The sequence below is a fragment of the Notamacropus eugenii genome, chromosome 7 (genome assembly GCF_028372415.1).
Source record: "Notamacropus eugenii isolate mMacEug1 chromosome 7, mMacEug1.pri_v2, whole genome shotgun sequence".
Taxonomy (NCBI): Eukaryota; Metazoa; Chordata; class Mammalia; order Diprotodontia; family Macropodidae; genus Notamacropus; species Notamacropus eugenii.
In genome coordinates, this window is record NC_092878.1 from 166,114,354 (window position 1) to 166,136,891 (window position 22,538).

Genomic DNA, 22,538 nt, shown 5'->3' on the forward strand with positions numbered 1-22,538 from the left:
AGATTAGCCAAAGGAAGGGAGGCAGTGTTAAAGAACGGAGGTGTGAGCTTTCTGCAGTCTATCAACTTCAATGGACACACAATGGATCTTGTACCGAAGACAATTATTTGTACTGCTTTCAGTTTTTAGGACCAGCTGAATCACACAGCATTAATTATGTTTGCTGGAATAGATTTGGCAGTAATACAAAAGCACTAAGGGAAGGATCCTTGGAGAAAGCTACAGCAATATCTTCTGAAAAGATTTATTCCTCCCTACAGATGCTGTCACAGGGTCAGCAGGGCAAGAGCGAATCAGAGGCAGAATTGAAAAAAAAATGCTACCAGTCTGATAGGCCAGGAGCTGATGGGGACATCCAAGCTTCACTGCAGCCTTGGCTCACTGAGCTTTGAATCTGCCTGGCGCTGGTCTGGCCTGAACTAGATATCCTTCCACAGAGATGACCTCACTTTTTTCTACTTTTAGATCCTACGGCTTTAAGACTTGAGCTTTCTGGAGTTGATGGGAGGTGCAGTGTGGTAGAAGGTGGAGCTCAAGAAAGGATAAAAATGATTCTCTCCTGTACATCAGAAGAGCAGCCTCTCCCCTTTGGCCTTTTGTGATAAATACTTGTTGGATTAGCTTGTATTCAGTTGCACTGGCCTACGCTGGATGGACTTTCTGAAGTCACCAAAACCATCCCAGGAACAGGGCCCTCACCATTCTGGGGCATTAACTCCTAAGGGATGGGAAGCCTGTTTACAAGAGGCCAGTTTTCCTTTAGAGAGAATACCAGATATTTGCATATAAGCCTTGATGAGCCAAATTTCATTTGCATGAAGGATGTGGTCACAGATGCTCTTTGGTCTAGTTTACCGTTGTTAATGAATAAGGATAATAATGGCAACAATAATGAGGCACTTTATGTTTACTTGTGAGAAGCTGTCTAGTCAAGTCTAAGATGACATGGCTGAGCAAACAGTTGTGCGAGTGGGGCCACTCAAATGTCAGTGCATCAACCCCATAGAGAGCTGAAGGAAAGTAAGTCCATCCAGCCAGCTGTCACACCAACCTGCAACCGTGCTTCATGGATGGAGAGTCCAAGTATCTGTCTCCCTTACTTTATGGTTCAGGGGATACGGGGAGGGAGGAGGGATGTGAAACCCGAATTTGAACTGAAGGCCTTCAAACTGGCCTGATCTCTTCTGTCACTCATTTCCCAAATACATATCTCTTCTGTCACCCATTTCCCTGAAGGTCTGGGAACTCTGCATCTAGCCACCAGTTACTCCAACCATATCAGCAACCAAACTGGTATAAGGACAATTCAGGTTTCTTTCTTCAAGGCTGGAGGTGGGAGAATCCTCCAAGATCTGGTGTCTGGGGAATCCTTGTAGATTGGTTTCCCTTTCCTTAGCACAGACATTCTCAATGCAAATCAACCCTATTTGCAGAGAGCCACAGAGCCCACTTTCTTTATCAATTTTATTTGTCCTAGCTCAGAAGATAGGAAAGGTAAACATAACGAAGCCTGAGGCATTATCTAATCCAAGCACATACTATTGAATTTCCCCACCAGGATCTGTACTTCCTGCTGCAGGAATAAATGACTTTTCCTTTGGCTCCCAAGCTGAAGTGGGCATGAGTGGGCTTCTGGAATGATTGCACTTGCAGAAGACCCCTCAGGGGCCTGGATCCCAGGAGGTTGGATTATCCTGAAGGCTTTATCAGCCTTTTTACAATAAATGCGATCTGCAGGCCAAACACTATGGTAGAGAAAGGAATTGGCAATGAGTTCTGTAGCTAGGAGACCTGATGTGGGGCCTGGGAAATGAGTGTGCTGCCCTCACTAACACTCTAGTGTTATGTCTAATCAGAGCTAAGAGCCCGAGAGACCACTGTTATGGCTGTATGATCCCTTCTAGAGCAAAAAGATACTGGTTAGGAATTGAGAGGAAGGGGAAAAGAAGCGGGGGAGAGGCAGTCAAGGTCACAGGTGCTAAAATGTGCTCAAAGGCACTAAAAAAGGAATGATTGGTTCATACCCATAAATTCAATCCCAAGATGCTCTGCCAATGCAGAAAGTTGACAAAAAAAAGAAAGAAAAGGGACACAGTTTCAGAAAAGAGCAATACATGTAGTCCAAAACAAAGTTACACATCTGTTTGTTTGCACATGAAAACAGGACCAGTGGGGAAGGGTTTTGGAGCAGTGTTCATGCAGGTGTCTGTAATCAAGGTGGAGTCCATGAAAAGCACTTCATGTCCTGGAACAGTATGGCACCCACTTGCCATAGGGTACATAAGGTGCCGTGCTTAACCCCTCAAAGACTTCACTGATGGAGAGGCTAGGAGACCTTTCAGGGCTCTGGGGTAGAGTATCTGGGCTAGCAGAGCCCTGAGAACTCAAAGTCAACATCCTCACTTTACAGAGAGAGAAACTGAGGCCCAGAGGTGAAGTCACTTAGCCAGGCCACACAGGCCAAGAACCAAGGACTCATTTCCCTGTCAAGCACCTCCTTCTGAACCATATGAAGATATATCTTGACCAGGTGAGAAGGAGTCTTGAGAACATGAACTTCTCTTTTTTTGGGGAGGAGGGTCTTTTTGGATTACCATAATCCATTCTGCAATATTTCCCCACCCTTCTCCTTTATTCCTTAGTCAGTAGACTCTGCTACCCAAGGTTCCAGACTGGAGTCAAAAGACTGGTTTCTATTTCCAATCTTCCCATGGTGTTTCTAGGTGGCATTGTCCAAATCTCCATGCCCTTAGTTGCTTCCTCTCTAAAATGGGCATGGTCCTCTCCATCTGAAAGGGATATTAGGAGATCGTTTGGATCAGCTTCCCTCCTTTTAGGCCCAGGTAGATGACTTGGCTTTCCTGGGGTCATATTGTCCCACAGCTGAGATTTAAACTCAGGTCCTCTAATGCCAATCAGAATTGTTCCCACTAAACTGTGGGAACACTAAGCTTCATTTTGGCTTCTTTGTTTATCTGAGCATCTTATCTCATTAGATTGTAAACTCCTTAAAGTTTAGTAACACCATTGTTTATTTATTTTAAAATCAGCAATATATTGTCTAGTTCTGCATTCATGGTATAGTGCTTCAGGATTCAGCTTATTGGATGATACTCTTTGGTCCCTCCCTGATTCTGCCACCCTCTTCTCACCCCTACCCAATATGCTGTCAAGATAAGTAAATATTTGCAAAATGTTAAATATCTTAGAAAAAAAACCTTTCCCTTAAAGAATCTCTTAAGACATTATCTCAGCATAGGGCAACGCTGAAACCCAGAGGAGGGGTAGCCAGGCATAAGGATGATGCCTTACAGACTTAGGGATGGCCTGAGCCCACTCAGTCTGAAAGGAGACGACAGTAGAGCCCTCCCCCCAAAATGGCAAGTGTCCCTTTTCTCTTTGGAAGTCAGAAAAGCTCTGTCCTCTCTAAGAGAAATCTTTGATGTTTGGAAAGAATGGGGAAGAGGCACTGGGAAAGCAAACGGCATTCAAGTGCTTCTTTTTTGTCCCAGATCACTGATTCTAGGTCTTATCTAGCTGGATGATTCCTGAGGAAGCCTCTGTTTCATTATCCATCACAGAAGACCGAAGATCCTTGATCTCTGTTACACAAGGCTGTTGGAGCACCAAGGTCTTATGCCTCTACCTGAAATTGCTTCGTATTTGGCTTTGGATACATTTGTTTATGTTTTGGACGTATTTGGCTTTTACTTATTTGTGTGCATGTTGCTTTTAATAAGCAATTAGCACTTTGAGAAGGGACTATTCATTTTTGTCTGTTTTTCCATTACTTTGAACAGTGCTTGGTGCATAGTATCTGATAAATCAGTGCTTGATGAATGAATGAATGAATTAGCTATCAAGAAAGGAGTTATTCTCATTAACAGCATCATGGGAAGGGAGAAGGCCTCTCTTGAGTCAAGGCGCCCCATGCTGAGAGTAGGACACCCTAAGTCCCAGACTCCAAACATTCCTCTGACCCTTTGTTCTAGATTCATCCAATGATCTGAATTTCCCCAGAGATTCCAAGGAACTTGCCAAATTTAATGGGAGGGGGAAGTGGCAGGAGGGCAGGGTAATATCTCCCAGAGGAGTCCCCTTAAGCCTCAACGTTCATCAATTAGCCAACTGAAAACCAGACAGATTTGAACTGAATTTCACTCAGATCCATCCTCCTTTCTCTTCTCTCTGAGTCACATTGGATAGTTTAGACCTACTTGCAATCCCCTTTTGTTTGTTTTATTATATATAAATTTGGAAACATGACAATGAAACAAATTCTGCTAAGGAGACTACAATGGAGTCCCCCATTCCCATGCTCACCGTCTCCCCAACCAGTCAGGAAGACTTTAAGGGTTAAGCCAAGATAAAACTATATGAGAGAAAAACTCAACACCCCTGGGCAGTGATGCTTAGAAGAGAGAGATTCCCAGAAAGCTGTTCCTGTGAGCCTTCATGAACACTGCTAATGGCATATATTAGTAGCGTGGAAAGCTTGGTTAAGTCTGCAGTAAAATTACTGGCATGCCCATGCATATGTGCAACTGCTTTTACACAGTCTTATCAGAAAGTCCACCAGTCATTGTGCCCATTTCATTTCACGGGAAGTCATATTCATATCAGGCAGCTTCCATTGCAAATGAGTCAATGGAAAATTGCTACTTAGCTCTTAAGTGGACTCAGGTCTTAAGTCCTAACAAGGAAACATGCATCACCCTCCAGCACCCTGACTATTCACTCACTCATGCTTCTTTTTTCTCTTGTTTGGATTGAAGGAATGCAACCTATGTGCCCACAAACCCTTTTCACTTGATAGCCGGGTTATTACCTTCTCTGTTTTACTTAATCTAATGTCTAACGTTCATTATTTCAGAGATGCTTCCTCTAGAATGTCTTTTTTTCCCAAATTAATCATTTGGAAGCACAAGGGTTGCTGTGTTTACAAAACAATTCAGCTTTCTTTTGATAAGTGATTCCTTAATGTGCACTCACTTAACAAAACAAATTCAAATTGTGGGGACTTTGGTATCTGTTATGGACAATCGCCTCAGAATGTAATTATTTTCTAAAAATCAATTAACTGGTTAACAGTTCAAATCTGTAGCATTTGATGGAATGAACAGGCTTCCTTTTCCACTGTTCTGGGAATGGGGATCATCAGGCCAAATACATTAGCAAGGCGTGAGTTCCATATTTCAAAGCAATAGCAGCCGTTAGGGAAGTGGTAGGAAGCATCTTTACCCTGATTATGCATTTCAGAATCCTTTGTATTCCTTTATTCCTTATCTTTTCCTCCAATAGAACATAAGCTTGAAGAACTGCTATTTGGAGCATTCTCTGCAACCCAGGATTTAGCATGGGACTACATTTTGGTTGTGTTTGTCCTGAAACTGAAGTGACCCAGCATCCCCCCCTGTCCTAGTGACTACTTTTAAATGCTCAGAGAACCTCTGAATCCCAAGATGAGTCATCTCAACATCCTGCCCTAACTGACTGGATTCTATCTCTGTCAATTTTAACTACAGCCAATTCAATTGTGCCTAAGGGTTGATCACTTACCTTGTGGACTGGTAACCACGAATCTGAATTGCTTTCACATTAACCAGCTAGACAGTCACTGAATTTGTAAAGTGTGGAAAGAGATGGTGTCTGTGATGTTTACAAGTAAATGTATCCCTCTTGTTCTCAGGTGCACAAAGCATGGATATTGTCCATGCTTTAGACCTGGAATCCTTCTGACTGGGGTACAAGTACACCTTTGGGACCATCCATTAAAAAATGTATCCATTAAAAAAAATTAGGATTTTTCATGGAGCCTGCTAAGACTACATTGAGTGTTCACATTTTTCAGGCTTGAAAAACATGGTGTCATGCATAACTCAAGAGCAGATATATTCATTAGGAATATTCTTGGTGGATGGCATCATACTATATCCAAGAGTCTGTAATTTAGACTTTGTATTTTTTCGTACTGGTGGTCCATTCCCTGACTCAGACCCTACTAATGTGGACCTGCCATTAAAAATGGGGACTCATCTACAGGCAGGGGATCTTAAAGTTATGATTCTCTCCTCCTGCAGTAGACGTGGGTTCCAGAGCTGTCTGACTTTCATTTTTGAATACCGGAAGTTAAGCTATTCACATAGGAAATCCATCAAGGCAAACCACTAGACTGACTGAGCAGGGGGATGCCATGTTCTTAGAAAAACATGATGTCATCCAAGAGTGAATGAATACTCTGAACTGCCTGCTACTTGATCCTTTTCTTAAAATACTTGAGGGGCAAATTATTTCTGAGAGGTAGTCATTTAAGAAAGATCTTTTTTCCTAAATGTTTTAACTTTTCAAAATATAGAAGACTTGAGTTATGGGGTACTGTGGCCCATGAGTGTATAATCCAATATCAGAGCACGTCACACAGATGACATAAGAACTCAATGCTCCTTGGCAGCTGATAATGAAGCTTAAGAGAGATATTCCAAACTGGATCTGGTTTTCAGATTGCCTGATTTCAAGTTTTGGTGGTGGTGATTTGCTTCATTTCTAACCTGAATGCTACCTTATGTTACTCCCTCTAAGATACATGGCCGGTTCTTTTTAATTATCACATGGGCAAAGTTCTTTTTTTATTTTCTTGCAGCCTCCAAATCTTCTCCAAACAGAAAACCACCAACAATTTAATTCCCCTTGGGTCAGTGGTGGTGGTGGCAGTGGGGAAGGTAAGAGATATGAATGAAAGCCTTAGGGGACTGAGAAAAGATCCAGCTTTTAAAGAAGCTTTTAGAATGGGTCCCCCTAAAACCTTTGGGATTTAAGTCACAAATGTGCTTCCTGCTCAATCCTCCAAATTAAACCTAAATGCCCCCTTTCCCAGAGGCTGTCACTGAAAACATCACAAAGAAGGTCTTTACAAAATAGCCCAAATACATAATGTCTCTTAAGCAAATAGACAAAAATGATAGTGCATAAAGGGAAAGAGGAAAGGCTTTGCCTCAGTTCCAAATGAGTGAGGGAAGCTTTCTTTACAGCAGTTTAGAAAATGTGTTCTGCTCTTTCATGGCCAACGCTGCCTGCACAAAACAGGAAGAATGGCTCCAAGGAGCGATTTTCTCATATTCTGGGGGCAGTCATTTCATATTTCAAAGAAAAGCCAATTACAATTCAAAATGTGGTAGGGGTCCTTCCTTCTCCTAAGATGAACTTATAATATCAGTACAATAGGATGTTCTACCTCCTCAGTTATAAAATTGGCCCTAGATGCCTAGTTTGCTTGCATCACTGATAAATGGGGCAAACCAAGGGCATCCATACTTGAGTTGCCCTGGGTTGTTTTTGAAATTCCTATCCCTTTTACTGTCTCTCCCACATTTCCTTCATTCTCTAAAGGTCCACTAGGCAATGACGAGAAACGCCTGCACTCTGTTTGTCAGGTTTATTTGACGTAAATTATACATTCTGTACCATATCCAACTTACCATCATTTCAAATGCATTATGGGGTACAAGTTAGCGAGATCCCTTTCAGACTGTTGGCATCTTTGTAAAGCAGTTAGACTATTTAGTGGAATGACTTTATTGTATTTTCTCCATCAAAGTGAACTTTAGAGATGGTCATTCTGACTGTCACTGCTGAGGACTGATGGGGACTGGCTATCCTTAGTCAACATCACCTTGACATCTCTCCTGAACCTCACATGCCTATTAGTGTCTCAGTTCCAACATGGCATAAACAGAGCAGTTCATACAATGATTTTGGTTAAGATTCTCATGCGACAGGCAGAGGCCATCCATGTTAGACCTGGTAGAAGAATAATCTAGCTCTAGGTGTGATCTGGGGAGGGAGATGCAGCAGCAAGAAAGCAGTGCCCTCTGGGCGTGGCATGCTCCTACTCAGGCAGAGACAGAAAGGGAGTGGACGTACTGTAGAAGCTCGCCATTACGTAGTTTTGGCAACGATCACCAGTAAACTCATTTGGGCACCTGAGAGGAAAAACAAAAACAAAAACAACGGTAGAGAAAACAGAGAAAAGAGAAGAAGTGAACATGTGCTAAGAAAGAAGCTTCGTCAGTGTCAACTGCTGGACCTTGGTGAGTTCACCTCCAGGAGCAATCTCAGCTTTGCCCCAATGCGGCTCGAGGGATGGGGGACACCTCCAAGGAGACCAGTTAGGACCAAATCGCATAAAAGTGATGGCTGGTGGAGACACACCCCCACCATCCCAGGTGTTTGCACCTGCTAAAGCAGAGGTCACTTATGGAGCAACATGAGGAAACAGCAAGCCGTCTTAGTTACTCAAAGAATTCCGATTGATATCAATGGTCAAAGAGGTTAGCTGGCCTGCCCTTTGTGCCTGCTGGGACTTTTGAACATCTTTCCCAATCTCTTGTCTCCAGTGACAGGAGGTGACAGCAATGACACATTATGCCACCGAGCCATGGGTGCAGAGCTGAGCCCAGGAACCTGGTTGGTCAAACCACCAAGTGGTAGTGATTGTTGCTGTGGATTGGGGAAGAAAGCAAAGTTCAGATTATTTTTAACATACTTTCTGGGGTTTGGACTTTCATGGGCACATTCTCAGTACATCTCGCTCCAGTGAATCCAGGTTGGCACCTAGAGGGCAGAAATGTGATAAACAACAGAGGCTAAAGACACCCAGTGATTAAACTGTCAATGCCCCTCCTAGAGATCATGAGGCTGCTCCCAAAGGATGCTCAGGGGTGGAGGTGGGTAATGAAAAACGACACAGAGCGGGGAAGACATCTAGAAAACCACATCCCTCGAGGACTTCAAAGAGTTTATTGATTTCTTTTTCATTTGAAAGGTCAATACATTGAAATTTGATTAGAGAAAAACTATAAAGCTGAAATGGAGAAGGAGGGAGGGAGGGTAGTGTGGCCCCAGCTGGTGGCTGGAATATTTGGTGTGTATCAGGCACTTACCATTCAGCCTTGCTTTTGCTAATTGAATAGTACTGGGTCAGATAAGAAGCCATGCCCCCTCTTTCTACTCTACCTCCAAAAACATTCCCTCCACTGCTTCACCTTTCATCCCACAGGCTAAGCGCTTTGGAGTAAAGAGGTGTGTGTGTGTGTGTGTGTGTGTGTGTGTGTGTGTGTGTGTGTGTGTGTGTGTGTGTGTGTGTGTGGTGGCTAAAGCTGGTGATGAAGATGGTAAGAATTCCATATCCTCATATTCTGGTGCTAATTGGTTTGACAAAGGACTCCAAGCCTGAAGGTTCTCTGCCTTCACTTCCCATTTGCCTTGCTGGCTAGAAGGAGGGACCTGAGGCTGGATCATAGCCCCCACCAGATGGCACACTATAGGTTCAATGTTTTAAGGAGCTAGGGTTTTTTTGGTGAAGGGCACTCACTGCCCATGCAACTGGTGACACCACAGGACCTTTGGACACAGGTGTCAGACACTCTGCTTAGTGTAGCCCAACCAGATGGAAATGTAATTAAATGCTTATAATTAACATAAAGAAAATGTGATTAAAATTATAACAAAACAAAAATACACTAGAATATAGATAATGTTAGTACGTGGTTTTTTAAATCAACAGGCAGCCCACAGGGATTTGACACCACTGCTTTCTGTGAGTTCCTCTGTACTGTACACTAGACACCCAGGGGACCCAGCCTTCTGGGGATGAGCCACTCCTGAGAATTTGCGTTCTGTTCATTTAGCCCCCAGAGTCCAGGCTCACCCCCATGACATGGTTTTCACCCAATATATATGTGTGTATACTGAGATTTCAGTGCTGTGGAGAAGTCCTTGTGTGGAATCTCCCTCTACCAGTGAAAGCCAGCAACTCATATGCCACTTGGAGATCTAGAGAGTTGCCTGAGTCATTTCCCCAGCATCACACAGAGAATGTGTGTCAGAACCGAGGCTAGCACCCCACCCCCTGTACCACACTATTACTGTATACTCAGTGTAATGACACCAAATTCAGGTAGGTTCTATTTCTGAACATGCGCCTTTCACTTGCTACAGACTTTTTAAAAATTATATTTTATTTTTCCCTAGATATATGTAAAGTTTTTAAGAGACTATGCTATAAATAGCAAGGTATAAATCTTAGTGAGATGGGATTTGTGCCCTTGACCTGGCATTTCCTCCTACACATTGAGATCTTGGCATTCCTAGGAGTTTTGACTGAATGCCTTATTTAGGTGAGGCCTGAAGCCTTATTCATACAAACCTATGAAGAGGTTCCTCTCTTCTATAGAATTAGGACTAAGCCATACCAAGCAGTGTGGGCACAAGGTGGTACAGTGCATACGGTGCCAAGCCAGGAATCAGGAAGTCTCCTCTTCCTGAGTTCAACTCTTGTCTCAGACACATATTAGCTGTGTGACCCTGGGCAAGTCACTTAACAGCCCTGTTTGCCTCAGGGTTCCTCATCTGTAAAATAACTCAGGGTTCCCTCATCTGTAAAATGAACTGGAGAAAGAAATGGCAAACTTCGCCAGTATATTTGTCAAGATAACTGAAAACAATTGAACAGCAGCACCAAATAGTATTTGGACAAGGAACTGATGAATATGTTTGCAGATTACAAAATGACAACAAGTAGGATGTAAAGCCTGCCCCACTAAACGCAAGAATTGTCTTCACATCTTGACACAAATGTTTGTGGATCACAAAGTTCTCATGGTCTTAATGGAAAAAGCAGAAAAGTATACATTGACCTAATTCCATAAAAACAAATACCCACAAGGATTTCAGATTCAGGACGGGTCAGTGGAAAGAGCTAAGGGTATAGAATCAGAGGACCCGAGTCCAAATTTTAACTCTGATATACTGCCCATGTAACTTTGTAATTAAATGCCTTTGACCTCAGTTTTCTCATCTGTCAAATGAAGGGATTGTATTACGTAACTTGGAAGGTCCTTTCCAGCTCTATGAAGTAAGACTATGCAGAAGAATTAATTCTTATTATAGACACAAGTAAACCTACTATTCTTACACTTCCTTTCAAATACTATGTTAATATGGCTTGGTGAGGGAGGACAAAAGGATGAAATGAAAGAGGCATGTCTTTATAAGAAGTCAGATGACTTGGGTTGAAGTCCTAGCTCTCTTAACCAGCTAGGTGACCCTTGATGCCTTCCTATCTGGGTCTGTTGCCTCATGTGTGAAATAAAGGGGTTGGGGGAGTTGTTTGAGCCCTAAGGGTTCCTCCAGTTGCATCAATCTACATTCTAAAGCCCCTTAGAATTGGAACATTCTATGTTCCAAGATTCCTTTCAGCTTTAAAATTGTTCCAAGGTTCTTCTTAACTCAAATATTCTTTGTTTGAAGGTCACTCTTACCTATAACATTCTATGGCCCATGATTCCTTCTACCTCCAACATTCTATATGTTTATATAGCTCTGAGGTCCCTTCTACCTTTAACTATTTATGTTCTAACTTTACATGCTTTGAAATTTTTGATCATAAGGTCACCCCAGCTTTAGCATTCTATATTCTAAGGATGGGCAATTAAGTGACACAGTGGATTGAACATAAGTCAAGAAGATTTATTTTCCTGAGTTCAAATCTGGCCTCAGATTTTTACTAGCAGTGTGACCCTGGGCAAGTCACTTCACCCCATTTGCCTCAGTTTCCTCCTCTATAAAATAAACTGGAGAAAGAAATGGCAAACCACTCCAGTATCTTTGCCAAGAAACCCCAAATGGGATCACAAAGAGTGAGACATAACTGAACAACTCTCCTATTTCTGGCATTCATTGTTCTAAGATCAATTCCAACTCTCATATTCCATATTCTAACATTCTATGTTCTATGATCCCTTCCAACTCCAATATTGTATGTGTTGATCATTCATCCCCTAAGTCTCTCTTAGCTCTAGGATTTTATATTCTGAGGCCCTTTCCAAATCTGACAAACTAGAAAACCTTGGCTATAACCAAAAGGCTTGGGACATTCAAAGCAAAGGCAGAGAGACTTCAACAATCTCTCCAACCTATGGGTTGAGTAATAAATATTATTATTATAATAATGAATGTAACTTCCATTTCTAATGCTAACAGACCTTGAATTTTCTTAGGTCCTTTAGGTTTCTCAGAGCCCCATTCCTGCCTCTTCTGTTCTCATTGATTTTGTTACAGAGCCAGTAGGAAAGTCTACCAAGAGATGCTGGTAAATCATTGACTGATGAGAAGTTTTATGACTTCTCTCATGTAAGAGTCACCTTAAGCAGGCTGCAAATTATTGACGGACAAAGGACAAACTGGTGAGGAAACAGATCTACTACATAGCATTGGTATGGAGCCATTTTCAAAGTAGGTATTATTGTTTTTGCCTTCCAGATTCATTTTAAAAGTCCTTGTGAACATGTTGCAGGAGGAATGGAGACTTTGAGCACAATGGGTAACATGGTATAATGGGCCCAGAGTGCCAGACTTGGAGTCAAGGCACCAAGCTTCTAAATAATTACTATCTCCTTGGCCCCAAGTAAGTCACTTCCCGTCACTAAAACCTGAGTTTGCTCAGACATATGATGGAGATGACGATATTTGTAGTATTCATCTCACAGAGTTGTTGTGAGGAAAATGCTCCATAAATCTGAAAATACTGATGGAAATGCAACCTATTCTTTTCATTCTTCTGTGACTGTGTTGCTTTGATTGGTTCTTATTGGCTTAAACTGTGTGCACCATGTTGGTAACAGCTATGATCTCCTTTGTGATGACTCAAAATGAGGTATAAGTAAGGAGACTTGTGTGTGCGTGTGTGTGTGTGTGTGTGTGTGAGAGAGAGAGAGAGAGAGAGAGAGAGAGAGAGAGAAAGAGAGAGAGAGAGAGAGAGAGAAAGAGAGAGACAGACAGACAGACAGACAGACAGATGAAGGGGGGGGGGGCACACAGAGAGACACACAGAGAAAGCCAGAGACAAACAGCCCAATAAAAGAGATGGAAAAGCACATCATTCTGTTTCTAGTCAAGAGCTGCCATTATGGAAGGTTTAGGAAAGGAACCAAAAACAAAAACAAAAAAAAACAAACCCCAAACCCCACCATCACACTTTCTGGACAGAGAAGCAGAGGAGCTATAATTATGTAAAAAAATACTTGGAAAATATTGGTTAATTACCCAGAGCTCTGGGAAGCCAAGGCAGACAGAGCAGGTGGGAAGAGGGGTGAAAATCTGGCCAAGATTTTCTTATTGTTTTCTCCAGGGAAACTCTGTTATGGTGTTTCAGTGACTTTCTAATGAAGGAGTCCCTTCTCCAAAAGCCTCTTTGTTTTCTCAATCATGAACATGAGAACTATGTATACATGGTGCTTTACAATTTGCAAAGCAAGGATGGAAATCATCAAGTCATGTCATGATAATGTCTACATAAAAGGAAACTTTCAGAAGTCCAGGGCATTTTTAACTAAGGGAATCACTTATTCATGCCCCTTTCAAACTTGGCAGGAACCACATTGACACTATCTATCCAATCTCTCCATGTGCTAAATTCATTTTCCTTCTGCTGGCTGCAGACCTAGTTGGACACGTGGTGTTGGAAAGAGTAGCCTAGCCCCTGATGAGTTCTTCTAAATTGATTGGGCAATCGAGATGAAAAGAGAACTGAGGGATTTCTAAGAAACCATTTATTATGACATTCCCTTGAATGCATGGATGAAATTAAAATCAGTTCCTCTTTCTTGAGAAATCAGAGGCTCAGCAGGAGCAGCCATTGAGCTAACTTTGGGGAACGCAGAGAGGGCTGCTGTCAGACCATACGGGAAATGCTGGTGATGGTGGTGGTTGCTTTTGCGAAAGACAATAGCATCCATCTTAGAAGGGAAGAAGAGACAAGAGGGAAATCTATCTAAGTCTGAGCTCTGATTAAACTCTTTATATTCATTAACTTCTAGCCATAGCTGGCATTTTTAGCATTCTAACAAATAAGAATGGAAGTGGTGAACATCTTTGCTTTATCCCTGGCGTTACTAGTAAAACTTCAAGTTTTTTTAAAAACGATCGATTGATTTAGTCACTCAATAAACATTAATTAAGCACCTGCTCTATGCTAGACAGTGGAGAAACAAAGGCAAAAGTTAATTATTCTTATGCTTAAAAAGTTTACATTCTACTTGAGGGGAAGACTGATATTTTTGATAATTTTAAGGAAAGGTCCCTTTATTTCTATTTTTTTTTTCATCTTTTTAAAACATAAGGAAACATTGTATTTTGTTGTAGCTTTCTTATATTTAACATAATTATGTTCTTTTATAAAAAAAAAAAGTTGTTCTGACTATGCTTATACTTTTCCTACTATTAAACCATCCCTATCTTCCTGGTGTAACTTTACCCTAAGCATAGAAAAAAGTTTTTGAATATGTTGCTAAAGTCTCTATCCTACTTTTTAATACACCATTTAACATCAAGATCCATGAGTGATATTTGTTGGTAAGTTCCCTTCTATAGATTCAATGCTAGAAAAGTTTCACTATCTGGTGTCTAAAGAATCTCTATGTGAGCCATTCAAACCCAAACATTCATCTCTCTCCATGTTGAAAATGTATTGGGAATTGGAGCTTGGAAAGGGGTTTATGAGTGTGGAACAAGGTATATAATGTCAGACTTTTGCAGCTTCTTGATTAGACATACATAACTTCTTCCCCCACTCCTTTAAAATAAGTAATGGCTTGGGGGGGGAGGGAGAGGGAGGATATTCTGACAAACAGGTGATAAAATGAAGGATATCAATAAAAGTACTTTTATAGGGGAAAAGAAAGAAAAGACAGGAAAACAGGATTTGAGGTTTTGTAGATTGGTAAGCTTCTTAGTGATGGGGCGTATGTTTTGTTTGTTTCCTTATCTTCTGTTTCAGTGGCACAGTAGATGGAACACTGGACCTGCAGTCATATCTGGTCTCAGATGCTTCATATCTGTGGGACCTTAGGCAATTTAATTAGCCTCTTTATGACTCAGTTTTCTTCTTTGTAAAATGAAGATAATAATAGGACTTACCTCTCAGGGTTCTGGTAAGGATCAAATGGGACAACATTTGTAAAGCATTGTGCCAACTGTAAAGCACTATAAACACGTGCTACCATTAGTGGTGGTGGTGGTGATAGCAGTAGTAGTAGTACATCCAGCATGAGTACTGTCAGCAAGTCATAGTGGATAGATGGCTAGATTTGGAGCTGGGAATACTAGACTTACCTCTGACACATAATAGCCATGTGACCTTGGCCAAGTCACTCAATTCTAAATTGCAGATCTCTTCCTTCTACCCATGGATCTGAACCAAGATCTCCATCTCAAGAAAGTGAACAAAATCCCTCAGTATGTAGCCCAGAACTTGTAAAAGTTTGCTGATCTGACTCTGACCCAAATATATTTTCCTATTAGGATAGATGAATAATGAGCTATTTTGTTTCAAATTCAACATTTGGAAGAACCCTGCTGCTTCCTAGCCTCATCAGATCATATAATTGTTGATCTAGATTAGGAAGTGACCAGAGAGGCCATCAAGACCAAGCCTTTCATTTTACAGATAGGGAAACTGAGGCGCAGGAATTGGCCATGGGCACAGAGTTAATATCAAAAGTAGGATTTGAACTTGGGTGCTCTGACTCTAGGGCTAGTGCCTATTATGGGATTTAGAGCCCAAAGCTTGAGTGCTACCTCAGGCATTTAATAACTTTACAATATTGGGCTAATGTTAACCTCTTTAAACCTCATTTTTCTCATCTGCAAAATGGGGTTAATTATACTTGCACTGGCTTCCTGGGTTATTGTGAGTATCAAACAAGCTAATTCTATAAAGTCATTTGTAACTATAAACACTGCGTAAACACCAGCCCATTATTTTCTAATAGCCTTGGCTTTTTCATGAATCATACATTGCCTTTTCTGTCAGATTCTTCCATGTGAAAACCAGCGGAGGATTGTAAACTGCCTCTTCTATCCATCGTCAGCATGATCAAAATGGGTGGCGGCGCCAATGGTGTGCTACGAGAGCCGTGGGGAGAGGGGTGTCCTGCATGAAAGGGGGATGGGCTGAGGCAGCAGAAAGGCTTAGAGGATGAGAAAATCAAGACACAAGGCCATTTGTCTAACAGAGATCATCGAACTATGATACGCTCTTCCCCCCTTCCTTTTTTTTTTCCATTATTTTTCATTTTAATCCAGATCTGGAATTTCATCATTATGAGGAACTCCAGTTTGGAACCTCCTTTTGTGGTATAAACGGCAATTCCTTTTCAGGTTCTGGTCTGAAAAAACAGACCAGGAATGCAGACATAGGGAATGATGCAGGTGGAACACGGAACATATTACCCAACTTGATAGATTCGTTGATGGGTCTACTATGTTTAACGAACTGCTTCATTTTTCCTCTTTCTTTTTAATGCTTTGTCTTGTGGGATGGTTCTCCAGATTGGAGGGGCAGGGAAATAAATATATTAGGAAATGGAGGTGATATAAAGACAAAATAGATCAATAGCTTTTTTTTTAAATAAAAAGGAAAGTTGCCTCGGGTACTTATCCAGGACGGCACAGCTCAGACAGCGAACTCAAGTCTTTCTGAGGGAAAGGCTGACCCTCTCTCTACTACACTATGGCATGTCTCATCTGGCTACTCTATCATCTAATTGTGAGGACATGCATGATTGGCAAAAGGATGTGACCCAATTCAGGGATAAGAACAAAGGGTGACAGCTAGACACCCTGCTTTGGATCCCCTGGATAACTCACTGGGTAACTCCTCCAGGGGCTCCCTGGGAGACCAGGGACAAAGAACTGTACAAGAATGACAAGAGCTATGATGGGTCTTGATGAAGGAAATACCCAGGCAAATGAGGTCACATTTACATCGAAGTTATGGAGGAAATCTGCTGATAACTTGGCAGTCACATGGAAACAAACCAGTCCAAATCCAGTAAAGGTAAGAATTCCCTAAAGGAATTCATTGAAGGAAACTTATTTTTTCATTTAAAAAAATTACTTTTTGTGGACACTCAAGCACATGAGGAAAAACAACTCATACTCACACAAAGGCCACTTAGGGCTTTGGGAAGGCTGATAACACAGTGTTTGAATTCCTGATTCTCGCTGGCCTTTCTTTATGTGCAAAGGAGAAAATGGATGGAAAGAAAAGGCAATTTTCATCCTTTAAAGCACTGTATCGATACTAGAGATAATGATCATTATTATTTCATCCTCATTTTTTTCCTTTGAGGTTCAGGTAGAAATAGTCCTGGATGAGTCACTTTCCTGGTTAACACCAGCTATTGCACAGGTGAATGAGATCATTGGGTTTCTTGGTTGTTCTTGTTATTGGATAAAAGGATCAGGATGTAAGTTCAGCTTCTGTAGCCTTGGTGAATGCATCCTTGGTCCAACTGCAGTAGAAGAGAGGCTGAAGAGGATGTTATGTACTTCAGTCTGTTCCCATGACTGATTCTCCCACCAGGTCTCTATATTTTGAAAGCTTTTAATTCCATGCAGGCAGAAAGTCATGAGCAGTTGTCATGAGAACACCTTTAAAAAATATAGTTCTTAAGTTCTTATGGATCAAGGTTATAGCCAGGCAACGGTGGGCAATAAACCTGTCTAGGATAAGAACACACTTCCAGTTCAGGTATTTGTTGAATTCTCAAGGATATTTTGAAGTCTATATTAGAGATCTGATATCTTGGTCTGTGAAAATGGCAACTGAATTATAATTCTAGGTATCCGGCCATTTCTTGAGAGGTATTCAGCAGGCGCTAAATTTTTGCAGCTTGCAGAGTTTCTACTGATATCTTGCATAATCTGCCTCAGTCACTTAGTCCAAACTCCTCAAAGACATCTCTTTCAGTAATTTCTGAGATTAACGGCCTGGCCCTGAATGTAGAAGTAAACTATTTTTGGCTACATGGAACCAAACCAACGGTATGAACCCTGAGCATCAGCATTTACTGTTGTTTAGTAAAGAGATTCTGCACATTTCAAACATACTGCTTACATTTTCTAACCTGTTATATGGCATACACATACACACACACTCACACACACACACACACTCACACACACACACACACACACACATATCCATATCTATATCCATCCATCCATCTCCTTTGTAATGAGGGAATTTTCTTCTTGCTTTAGGTGACTGGGAGCTCCTAGAGAGCAGGGCTTCGATTTTGCCTTTGTACTCCCAGTGCTTATCATAAGAAGTTGAATGAAGTAATGGTCAGAGCTGCTGGGCCTAGGGGCAGGAAGACAGAGTTCAATCCCAGCCTCAGATACTTACTAGCTATATGACCTTGGGTAAATCACTTAACCTCTATTTGCCTCAGTTTCCTCCACTGTAAAACGGAGATATTAATAGCACCTACCTCCCAAGGTTGTTGTAAGGATCACATGAAAGTATATGCAAAGCACTTAGCATAGTGCCTGCACATAGTAGGTGCTTTATGTCTTTTTATCATCACCACTATTAAAAGATGCTAAGCGATTCTCTTAACGAGGTAAGGCCTTATGATTTGTTAATATTGTATAGATTTTTTGCTAAAATACTATCTAAATTGGTTATGTTCCATTTGACAGTTTTGCTAGTATATATGCAAATTGGGATTGTCCAATATTCATTGCTTTAAGTGTATTTTTCCTATTCAGATTTGATTTCAGGATGCCAGAAAGTCTCTTAATGTACTCAGCTGCACCTTGCTCCTTGATGCCTCAAGGCATCCTGTTTGGAAGATTCCAAGATATTTTTCATGAGGTTCATTCACTGGTTTCATTTTGACCCTTGCATTGAAGCTTGAAGCCTCCATCCCTATCTTCATATGCATTAATAAGCTGATACTTCTTGAGCCCAAATGACATCTTGATGTCACTGTCCAAGGATTTCAAAACATAAAGGATCTGGTGTAGTGTGTGTGTGTGTGTGTGTGTGTGTGTGTGTGTGTGTGTGTGTGTGTATGTGTGTGTGTGTGTGTGAGAGAGAGAGAGAGAGAGAGAGAGAGAGAGTTTAAATTTCAATTTTTGGTGAAGCCATATAACTTCGTATCATCCATATATATACCAAATGATTAATAAGTTATTTTATTCTTTCTCCCTTTTCAGCCTGAAATCTGCATTTCCTTATTACTACTTAAAAGAGATGATTGGTCATTTAAGGCTAGGCAAAAACCACAGTGGACTTAAAATGTCTCCCTGAAAAAATTTTTCTCTCTGTCTGTCTCTCTCTGTCTCTCTGTCTCTCTGTCTGTCTCTATCTCTCTGTCTCTCTGTCTCTCTGTCTCTCTCTGTCTCTCTCTCTCTCCCCCCTCCCTCACCCCCACCCCAATTTCAGGGAGCTAAGCTAGCAATTCACTATCACACTTTTTTTTATGTTAAAAGTTCTATGGAGTGTTATACAATTAGATAAAATAAGCCAATGTTTGGGGATTTTTGGATTTTGCCTCATATTCTGTGGGTTCACTGAAAACATCCTCAAGACAACTTTAATATGAAACAAGACATCACTATCAGCTCAAAGTGCAGTCAGGTTGACTCTCACTAGACCATGTAAAGAGGAGTGAACAGAAGGGAGAACTGGTGGCATGAAAGTGAATCCATTTCAGCTTTAAATGCAGAATGTCTCTGGAATGACATCCCCATATGGAATTATCTGGAGAGCACAGAGGATTCAGCACCAAACAAGCTATCTCTTCTCATTTGTCCCCAACCCTCCACTTGGATCAGGGTTATTCTTATACTGCGGCATCTCTGAACTTATCTGAGACAGTATTGGGTCTCTGTTTACAAATACATCCATTTCCAAAAGGGATAATATGACTGATGATGAGAACTGATGAGAACACATGTATTTTGAAGATTCTCCATGGGGTTAGGAGGCTGATGTCAAGGTCTTTCTCCATTCCCTCGAGTATATACGTTGGAGTTGGCCAGACAGACATTTCTAATACTCTCGGTCTGGTTTTCTGCAATCTTGCATTGCAAATTCTGACTCCTCTCCACCCCACAGTCCAGTCGACTGCTGGGCCAGATTTCGCCCACTCACTAACGCAGTCTCTATCTGTGTCTTGGATTATTCTTTCCCCAATGTATTGTTACCATTAGTCTGCATATTTCTGAGATGAATCTCATTCTATTATCTGTCCATATTCGTAGTTTCTTCAGGGTCATACATGGTTTTCTAATTTCAGTTAACACTGTAGTCTTGGCATTATCTGTAAAATCCATTGGTTTTCTCAAGGGAAACTTTGTTTTGGCCATCATTAAAACAACTATCCAATTAGAAAACTGCTAGTAATGACCTCTTTGATTTGGCTTCCTCCCCATGTTCTTCACCCCCCCACACATGCATGTGTATACACACAGACACACACACACACACAGACACACACACACACAAATGCACTCTTCTTTCTGCCTCTTGCACTTAGAATTCCTTCCAAGCAGGGCTGCTCTCATGGACCAGTAGCACATGTACAAGTCACTCTGACCTCATGAGTAAATGGAGAAAAATCAACATTTTACCAAACTTCTAACACTCATCTTTAAGTTCTATCAACTTCTTCCACCAGGAAACCAAGGATTAGAAAGTCATCCCTCCAAGTCCCCTCCCAGCTCCATCACTTTCTATCTATACAGTTTACCCTGTGGCTCACAAAGTTAGCTTTGAAATGCCAGGCAGGAAGCTCTATCTCTCCCTTTATTTTCAATGGTGAGTACTTCACATACATATTCAACCAGATTACATATTCCACAAGATGTGAACTCCACACAGTCTCTTCATTATATCTCATTTTCTAGTCCTGTCATTGCCTTATATACAAATGTGCAATGATCTTCATGAGGAGATTCCTTTTCCTATGTCAGTAACTAAGATGGAAAAACAAAAACACAGAGGAGAGAGGGGATTCCCCAAGTCTCCTCTTCTGACTTTCTGAATTTGGAGAAGACAACCTTTCAGTTTTTCTACTTTTGAAAAGATCTTGATTAAAGGATTATCCAGAGATCCATTCAGGAAGTCATCTCCCAGCCTGAAAGTCCTCCTCACTCCAACCTATGCTCTGCTTAGCCACCAAAGCGATCTTCCTAATGTCACTGCTTCCCCTAGGATGCTCAATGGATCTCTACTGCCGCCAGAGTAAACTAGAAAGCCTTCCATTTGCCCTTTCAAGCTCTTCCCCATGTAGTTCCTTCCTATCTCCAGGGTGCAGGTTCATGGGCCTACTTGCAGATTCTCCATCTGACCTTCTCCCTCCCATCTCTGGGGCATGCCTGCAATGTAGCCTTCTTTGCACCCACATTTTACCTTAGACTTGCTCAAATTTTACCTTCTGTAGGAGACTTTCCTCTCTCCAGCCAACTACTAGCACTTCCCCTTTTCATACCGGCTTCATCTACTCTCCATCTATGTTTGTCTGTCCCTGAGGGCAAGGACCATGTTTTGACCTTTCTTTGTACACCCTGCACTGAGTACAAAGCCTAGCATTTAATTATTTCTTAGTTTCAGTTCAGACTTATTGCCTGTCTGCCTGATGGAGCAAACGGACTCCTGATGAAAGCCCCACACCATGCTGAGGTGGAGAAGGAAGGATAAAAAGAGGGGAGGAAGGGCATAGTCCTTGTTCCTGGCACACAAGAAGTGCTTAATAAATGCTTCTGGATGGACTGACTTGTCCTCTAAATAAACACACTAAAAATGTGGGGAGAAGGACAACAGCTCCAAGCAGAAAACAACCTTAGATCAACTCCATTTTAACTCAGAAGTTGTGGAGAGTAGACTCATTTGAAAAAGTTCTAAAGAGAAGGCCTGGTTCCATGTGCGCTGGGGTTGTCAGTCCTATGATTCAGGAAGGTTGGCCTTGATGACGAGACAATTGTCACCTGGTGTCCATGAAAAAAGTCTTCATATCCATTTGGCATTCTCCCTCTAATAACCTCCTCATGTCTGCTTCTCAGAATCCTTGGCTTCCTTCAAAGTTCCATAAGGAGATCTCCCCTGATCTCCATTTTCCCTTCTTCTTCACACTAGCTTGCATTTACTTAGCCATGTGCATGCCATGTTCTCCCATGCAAGCTACATGTGCACTTTGACTTTTTTGTTGTTGGATCCCCAGCATGGAGCGTGGAGCTTTACATACAGCAGGCACTTAATAAAGGTTGCATTTTCTTGACTTGAGATATTGGAGCAGTTTTGGTTATATGGCTGTGTTACATAACCTTCTATGTGGTCTCTGCCTGCATCAACCCTGAGTATGTCCCCAATTCTCCTTTCCCATTACAGCCTTTGATCACTGCTTCTACTTTCATTCCAGTTTCCAGGGAAGGAATTCTGAAGTCAGCTTTGAGGTGTCTCTCCCCTAAGTCCTGCATAAGCAACTTGTCACCATATTAAGTCATTTTGTCCTTCAAAATGTCTCCTTGCTGCTTTCTAACTCTCCCTTCCCATTGATATCAGCCCGGCCTAAGCCTGGGACATCTTGATTTTTTCAGTATTCCTTGGATTACACCTTGGTTCCTTCAATGGCTTCTGCTTTATGCCTTTCCTTCCTATAAAGATTATTATCTCATGCCTCTCGTTTTGT

General features: G+C 41.6%; 1 protein-coding gene across 6 annotated transcripts in view; it reads right to left on the reverse strand.

Moving 5' to 3' along the window:
* Nucleotides 1-22,538, reverse strand: part of NRG1 (neuregulin 1) — a 209,538-nt gene that overhangs the window by 18,045 nt on the left and 168,955 nt on the right. For 3 of the 6 annotated variants that reach the window (XM_072625462.1, XM_072625460.1, XM_072625458.1), the window contains one exon: nt 8,543-8,610. In XM_072625462.1, coding sequence (XP_072481563.1) covers nt 8,543-8,610 — 68 coding nt within the window. Of the gene's footprint in view, nt 1-7,421; nt 7,980-8,542; nt 8,611-22,538 lie in introns of those variants that run through there. The other 3 variants (XM_072625463.1, XM_072625461.1, XM_072625464.1) reach the window with 2 other exon arrangements.